General features: G+C 33.2%; 1 protein-coding gene across 1 annotated transcript in view; it reads left to right on the forward strand.

Annotated features, from left to right (window-relative positions):
* The window catches only part of LOC106690622 (CTTNBP2 N-terminal-like protein), a gene marked incomplete at its 5' end in the record, with an annotated part of 87,652 nt that overhangs the window by 43,851 nt on the left and 34,760 nt on the right, over positions 1-9,041 (forward strand). The window contains 1 exon segment of the mRNA XM_067051561.1: positions 412-591. Within this exon segment, the coding sequence (XP_066907662.1) occupies positions 412-591 (180 nt within the window).

Raw genomic sequence — 9,041 nt, forward strand, 5'->3', positions numbered from 1 at the left:
ACTAAACACATATGAAATTGCTAGAGAAGAAAGCAGCAGTGAAGAGAAGAAAAAAAAATGGTTTTCGGAATTGACCATTTCCTCTGGATCTAAAGGGCTTTGGCACCGCTTTAGTATTGGAGAAAGCAAAAAAAAAAAAAAAAAAAAATAGGAAAAAAGGAATATGATATGTCACACTCAGACTCCAATAAAAGATTGCCTATATTTAGTCTAGTTTCTCTTTATGTACATTCGAATCAGCTGATATGGCCTCTGTCAGCTGATATCACACTCAGGCCATAACTTATATATAAAAACTTATTTTACCTCAATGATCTTCCTATTTACTTTCATTATTTTTTATGCCTTGTTGATTTATACTTTGATGTAATCATGCTTTTTTGTAATCATAAATATTGAATTTTTTTTAAGGACTTAGAAGCAGAACGTCAAGCTAAAAAACGCCTTGAAAAAGACTTAAAGAAAATTTCTGATGTTTCTGATGAAGACAAAAACAGACAAAAACAAATAGTCTTACTCCTTCTGGCTGAAAGAAAGAAAATTATAATGAAATATATTGAAGAAAGAAAACGTTCTGAAGACTTAGCTCAGGTTATATGCACTCATATATAGTATAACCCTATTTATCCGGAATAATATGGTCATGGATGGCTATTCCAGATAATGTGAAATTCAGAATAAGAGATGGTATGATCAGTGAATAAAAGTTTCTTGATATTAATATCATGTATTAATGTACAAAAAATATAAATATTTATATAAAAATTCTCGCACTAAAAGTCCATGTTATTGAGGATATAGTTTATTTAAAATTAAAATAAAAAAACTTTACATGTTGAAATTTTTTATAAATGTTTTATTAATTAATATTATGTAGTTTAATTTATGGTAGCATTGTGATCAAAAGTTTTTCCATATTAGGAAATTTGTGAACATTAAAGGACTTGAAGAGAAAAAAAATGTTACAGTTTATACATATTTTATGTATGTTGGATCCGGATAAGTGGGGTTCTGCTGTACTAAATTATTATTACTTTATCATTTTGGAAGTTTTAATAGTTGATCGTATAGAATCGAAGAATAAGGTAGTCTGATTGGTCATAAAAATACTCAAATATCAAACAAATATTTATTAGAAACCAGCATTTGGACCCATGTCACTGGGTTTCATCTGGGCTCAGGCCACTTGTAGCTGAGGGGATTAAGCTACTGTGTCATGACTGCAGCAGTGCCGGTTCAAATCTGGCCTAGGGATTAAACTTTTTTCATTTCTGTGGTGGCTCCATGAAATGAAAACTTGACCCATACCATGGTTAGAATAGGTTGGTTACTTCTAGATATCACCCTCGTATGTTAGAAATGACCTGGAAGGGGTTCATTAAAAAAACATGTTTCATCTAGGGTAAATAAACAAATACAAATAATATATTAAACTATAGGGGGACTAAATGATAAGAAACAAAACTGTAAAAATGAATAGAGTGAATTAAAAATATATGGAGGTTGAAATAAATAGAGTAAAATACTAGTAACAAAAACGGTAATTAATAATAATAATGTACTGTTGGAGTAATACCAAATAAAATTTTTAAAAAAATAATAAAAGTAAAAACAAAGAAGTTAAGTAACAGATAGTGTGTTGATGTGATGAAAGTCATCTATAACTTCCCATAACCCATTTTTTCTCCAAGCTATCTGAACACGCATTCTTCACCTTTGAAAAATCTTCTATCCTTTCTACAGGCCTTCTCTCCTTCTATCCCCAACCATCAGCATAGACATATTTTCGAAGCTACCTATATAAATCTCAAACGGAATTCCTTAAACCATAAAGTTAATACAGACTTTATTTCCCTTACTTACGTATCTTAAGCCTAATTAAACATCACTAATTTTCTTGGTTTATTCCTTCTCTACTCCATCTCCTTTCTTTATATTATTCCAATTTTTATCCATTTCTTATGTAATCCTGTTCCTTTATTCCACTTTTTATCAATTTCTTATCTAATCCTACTCCTTTATTCCAATTTTTATCCATTTCCTATCTAATCATATTCCTTTATTCTAATTTTTACTTTGCTTTATCCCCTTTGTTAATTCCATCACTCCTCCAAGGTTTTACATTTTGGAAGAAAAATGCTCTATAATCCTCCCAGATTTACTCCATATTGAATAAATTGTACTTCATTTTCATTACTGGTTTTTTATTTCAGAATTATTATTTGTATTTGTAAAAAACAAAAAAAATTTACTGTATAAAAAATCTGGTATGGTGAACACTTGTGTGATGCGTTCACTTACCACCCTTCCTTGAGTTGTAATTATTACTCGTTTCAAATTAAACAACTTTGTAACTATTGACAGTGGCAAAACTTCCCCTTACTATATTTGTACTTATGGTTAGGTAAAAAACTATTGTTACTATATTTTTATGTTAGCATGGTTGTTATGACATATATACATACACTCAGACCATTTTATGAGACTTAGTTATTTGGGCTCATACGGGAATTATATTTTCATTGAAAACTTGGATTCAGAATTTTTCATGGTTCACTACTTTACCTTACTATATATTGCGTAAATAGTGAGTGAAAATAAAAATTACTGTGTTTTTTTTATAAACATATTTATAAAAGATATTTTCATCCATGTACCCCATTCCAACATTTTATACTTATATTTTTCTTCTTCATTTTATTATCTCTACTTTCGTTTTATCTCTTAGTTAATTACATTATTTTTATATTATTACTATAGTATTATTAATCCAAAGTTTTATTTACTTTCTCTTTTATAATTTCTCAGTTTCATTAATTATTTAATTCTATATTATTATTTAATCTCTTCTTACATTTCTCATTTCTATAATATTATTTATAATCATAATACCTTACTATAATACCTTTTTCATATTGTTACAAAAACTATGCTTAATTGACATTTATAAAGTATTTCTCCCCCACTTCCCCACACTGTCATTTTCTTCTGAGATATCTATCTGTTGCTAGTCTATAGGTTAGGATTTATCTGATTTTTTCTTGACCTTTATCTCCTTGATTAATTATCATCATACTCACCATACATTTACTACATTTAGTTCCTCTTTACTTCTTTCCATCTTTTAGTTTCTACCATATTTATTTTTACTTTTACTAACCATTTTTATGAATTTATTTTGTATTACTCCAGCTGTACATTATCATTTATTATTGTATTGATTAAGAATATTCTACTCAATTTATTTCAACTTTAATATTTTTTTTTAATTTATGCTGCTCATTTTTATTATTTTCTTTCTCATCTTACAGTCCCACCTTAGCTTGCAGTATATCTTCACATCGTCTTATATTCCCACCATAGTTTGCATTATATCTTCAAGTCATCTTATTGTCCCACCATAATTTTATTTTAGTCCACAATATATTTTATGTCTTGTTTATTTTGCCATGGTGAAAACCTGCACAGTGGATCGAAATGTTGGTTTCTATTAAAGTGTTAATTATTTGAGTGCCTTTTTTGTCATTATCTCATCCATCTTATCCTTTATTTTATCTTTGTCTGTAATCATCTGAAAAAACTTTTTTACATTTGATGCATATTGTATATGAAATTACATGTACACTTGTCAAATGTTGCTCTATTTTTTTATATTGTCATAAATAAGGTCATATCTTCTTATTCAATGAATGTTGTGTCTGCAATATTAATTTTTAATAATAATAATAAAAAGATATTGATCACATGTAAATTGTTAATTTTCCTAATGTATTTTCAGGTGTCACCTCCTCCACTTATTTTCTTATTAGCCACATTCATATTCTCATTTCTCCCATTTCTAAATCTTTGATATACCATTCCATGGCATCACTTATGATTGAACTCTCTCTTGTTTACTTCTCTGATGCACTCTTTAAAATGTATGTTTTTGACGAGAAACTGCTGTTATCTATAGCAGTTATTATTGATTTAGAAAATTTTCAATTTTTATATATATGAAAAAACAAAAGAGAAAACATATATATCGTTATTTTCAATTCTTGTGAGAGACTAATTTATAATAAAAGATAAACTTTTTCTCTAAATGATTTATTGGTATCTTTTCTGGAGAAGATGGTTGGGGGTGAGGTCAAAAATATATTTTTGACAGATATTATATATCTGTTTTCAAAAATATATATATATATTTTTTCCTATTCATTTCTTATGGTATACTTCACTTATATTTTGCCTCTTTATCAATTATTATTGTTACATATATTTTCTTCCTCTCAATTTTCTTTTTCTTTCCATATTTCAATTTTCAAATTATTAATAACTAATATGTTCATACTTCTTTGCATTATATAACTTCATTTTTATTTCATTTCCTTAATTATATTATTTTACCCACTTTTTCAATTACCTATGTATTCATTTTATTTCCCACTTCTCTCATCACTTCATTTTATTAATTCTATTTTGTAAAATTATTCATTTTATGCTATTCTATTTATACTTTCTTTTTTATTTTCTATACTTACTGTGGTTGTTATAGCCTTCTTCAGGGCTAAGAACAGAACAAGGTTCTTAGCCCTGAAGAAGGCTAGAAACTCTAGCTGGAACGTTGGTACAATTAAATAGGTTACACCAACTTATTTGTGTTTCATTTTGACCGCACCCCCAACCATCTTCTCCTCGTAAAATAAATGAACTGCCGAATTTTGTTATTATTGTATTTTAAATAATTGAATATAATTACTGCAACATAATAAAACTGTAAAAAAAAAATATACAAACATATAAACTAGAAAAAAAATTTTAAAACAAGGAACTTTACCCAACTTAAAACTATTAAGAAATTATATTGAAGTTGAACAATAGAGGAAAAAAAAGTCTTATATCACCGGTGATTGATGGGGCCCCAGTTGTGGTTGTTGTCCTGAGTGGATGTTCTCGAGGAGGTAGAATGACAAAAGGACGTATGTCCGCCCGCCTTGGCTAATGTGATTAAGCTGGTGAAGATGGCCAAAATGCTGACAACCACGAGTGCATAGTGAGGAGATGATATGTGCGCACACTGAGACGTTAAGAAGTCATCTATCTGTTTGCAGTATGAATAATAACAACTAAGAGTAGTTGTTTTGTTGTTTGACGTAATAAAAATCTTATGTTCATGTAATCGATTACCGATCATATATTGGCCATAATAATTAGGATCTCTCTCTCTCTCTCTCTCTCTCTCTCTCTCTCTCTCCTCCTCCTCTCTCTCCCTCTTCCTCCCTCCTCTCCCCCTTCCCCTCCCCCTCTGTAGGAGCTGTACGAACACACGGAATTGGAAGTATTATTTTAGGAAGCTTTGTCCCAAACATAAAAAGAACTTGTATTTAAATTGAGTTACAAGTGACTCAATGAGAATTTCACTTTATTTTAAATTATTGGGAATGATTAAAAATCAAGGAAATTAGGTTCCATATGAAATGAAGCCAACAGATGTTGAACACTGATTTTGCATGTGTGAAATGTTACTTGCTTGACATAAAAAAAATGATTTTTTGTATTGTATAGTCACTAGTGGTGAAAAATCTATTCACTATGATGACCCAAATAAGAGAAAATGATGGGGACCAACTGGCCATGCTTCAACATAGAAAGCTGGAATAAATATTCATGGAAAAAAACTCACTGTGTATTTGGTGGGATCATCTTGAACTTATGTATTATGAGTGTCTCAAACTGTTTGAAACCAATACTGGAGTTCTTTACTGAACACCATTAATGAGATTGAGCCGAGTACTCAAAGAAAAATGTGCCATTTACTACTTCAGGAACGACAGAATTATTCTCCTACATGATACTGCTCATCCACATGTTGTGATGCCAGTCAAAATTTGTTTGGAAACGCTTAATTGGGAAGTCCTATCCCACCCACCATATTAACCAAAATAGTGGCTAGTGATGGACTATACTTTGTATTAAACCTTATGTACCGTTCTTTCACAATAAATTACTAAACTTTCATATACAGCTGATATATGTATCCGATCTTATTTCTAATACCTGTAAATCATCTTGAGGATTTCAGTTCTTGGTTCTAACTTCCACAAACTCTATTATATAACCTCTGCCCTCATTCTTTTCAGTTGAACTACATATTAGGATGGGCCGAAAATTTTTTTTTTTCAAATTTAATTTAATGATGTAATCAAATTATATCTTCAATCAGCTGATCTACTCGATCACCTGACATCGAAATAACAACTCACTAATGCTATAACCCCCCCCCCCACCAGTTTACGAACAATCTTTGTAAAATTATACTATACAGTATAATATGTAGAGAAATACTTTATTCATTCATGCTGCCCAAATACATCGGGTTGCTACATTACACAGCATACTTATCAATCCGTGATCAGACATATATTAATTACTTAATGATTGGAGAAGTTTGTCGGGGGGTGCAGTCAGCAAAGAATAACATAAATAAACAAAACCATATTTATTTATTTTATGCCGACGTTTCGACCTGAGTTTCAGGTCTTCATCAGATTTCAGAACTGGAATCACAAGCGGAGAGCTCAATACTGCTTCCAAAGACTTGTCCTGCACCTTGAAACCATAAATGAGCTTTTCTCCAGGCTTCGAAGCATTATTCAACATTCTACGGATATCGTTATTCTTCACGACTGGCTGCGACCAGATCATAGTTATTTTACTTCTCCCATACTCACTATATTTAATTGTGGTCAATCTGGTGGTTTTCGTCTTCCAAATAATTTGTTTCTTCTTGTCGTTAATTTCCGCTATTTCCTCCATGTCTCTTGGTTTTTTTTCTGCCAAACTCTTGTTATTCGAAGATTCTTACATTGATATGTATTCTTCCGCTTCATCCTGTTCTTCCTCTCTAGGCATCCATTCTTGCAGAAACTGTATCATGACATCTGTGGTCTGTATGTATGAGTGGTCTATGGTCAGTATGTACCTTGAACCTTTTGCTGAATACATATGGTCTGAAGTGATCGACGGCCCACACTATCCACAGGAGCTCTTGCTCCATTGCGCTGTCTCTGTTTTCTCTATTTTCCCTATTTTCTGTTTGCTCTATTTTCTGTCTCTGTAAGGCATCTGCTGGTGTACGCCACTGGGTCCTCTCACGGCATCCTTGTAAACTCTCAAACTGACCCCTCTCAAAAGTAAATGCTAACTTGTGTTGATCATTAGGGTGCATTTTAATTTGATGGTACCCATTTAAGTCCAGTGTGCCTAATACCATCGCCCCGCTTAGGCTGTCCAAAATGTCTTCGAATCTGGGGATCAGATACTTCTCATTTATAGTGTGTTCATTCAGTTTCCTATAATCTATCACCACCCTGTACTTTTCGGTAATTTCATCAGGCACACTCTTCTTTTTCACTGCCCGCAATGATGTCAATAATGATTCCCTGACATTTTAAACTTTCAAGTTCCTCCCGGGTGTGGTGACGAAATGCATGGGTATCTTCTCTCCTTTATGTATGTCACCCTGTCCTGTGAAGACAGTCTTCCCAGTCACCCTGAGGATATCCCCTTCTTTAAAAAAATACCCCCGTGTTCCTTCTCGAGTCACTATATCCAGTCCTCGGCTTGATTGATTGCCCCAATCCACGCAACCTCATTTCCGTTGTTGACGACAATTTAGGTTTTACCTCCTATCTTAATCCTCCATTTTCCCTTGCTATTCTTAATCCAAGCACCCACCTTCCCTCGCAGATCACACTCCACAATTACTTTATATTCCTCGACATGATCTGTACAATTTGCACTTTCAAGATGCCCATACTAAATCCCCAATGGTTCAAAACTATTTCTGCCTCCCCCTCTACCTCACAAAGGCCACCCAGGGTGGTTAATCTACACTGACATACCTGAATCTGGTGTGTTCTCTCTCCACTTCACAACTTCTCCACAGCTTCTCAACACATGATTGTACTGGAACTACTGGTGTCTACCAGGTACCTCTCCCCTCCTATCTCTATTGTAGGCAAACTGGCATGCTCTCCTTTCACATGGTTGTTCTCCAATGTGCGGGTAGCACCTCTGTGGGTATACTCCTCAGAACTCTCCTCAAGTCCTAGCTCCTTCTCCTGTTCATTTCCAAGTCCTCTTGCCTTACTGTCCTTCATCTTGCTCATGGTCTCCTGCTTCAGTTTCTGTCGCTGATGTCTCGGAAAATTCTGTGACTTCACTTGCGGATCTGTTTGTCCTTTGAGAGATTCTCCTCCTCCCTAATCTTTGTTCATTGACCTCCATCAGTTAAGTCTTATATTGCTCCCCCCACCAATACATATAGGGGCACTGTTGAGCAATATGTCCTTCTGTCCCATATTCAAAAAATCAGATGCGGGGACATTGTGCTACCAGGTGTCCGGCTTTACTACACCCATGGCATTTGCGGTCCTCCTGCCGACCATTGTTTCTGGGTTTAGCATGGCTCCTATTTTCTTGGTTACTAGCTCCCTCTCTTCTACCATCTCCGTGTTCTCTCCTTTTCCAGGGGCTGGACGTGTTTCTTGGCTGTTGATATTCTATCCGGGTCCACCCCCACCTGGCTATTCTACTTCCATTTGGGCCTCCACTTCTTTAGCACTTGTATCTATGAGATCTTGAGCAATTTCCTCAAACAATTTCATCTCACTGTTTTAATAATTTCCAGCTGAAGTTACTTATTCCTCAAATTTTACTTGCGTCAAGAAAGATCCTCATCCCAACTTTAAGAAATAGTTGTTTATGATTTGAACTCTTATATATCATTCTGGTTTAGTATTAAAGCAAATAAATACTTAACAGAGATACTAAAATTATGTATCAATCAGTACATTTTTCATGATACCTGCTTAGTATATTTACTAAAGAATATTTACTTAGTATTATTAACACAACGATCAAGCGCAAGGCAAGAAAACTCTAGTCCAGCCAGACTATTGGCCATAACACAAGGTAAAAGAAATCACGAAAGGAATATGGTCCGGGTGCGGTCAAAAAAACTCAAATAGTAGAATTATACTATTTTAATGAGCCAA

Source organism: Halyomorpha halys, unplaced genomic scaffold (genome assembly GCF_000696795.3).
Source record: "Halyomorpha halys isolate HHAL.00 unplaced genomic scaffold, Hhal_1.1 Scaffold1779.1, whole genome shotgun sequence".
Taxonomy (NCBI): Eukaryota; Metazoa; Arthropoda; class Insecta; order Hemiptera; family Pentatomidae; genus Halyomorpha; species Halyomorpha halys.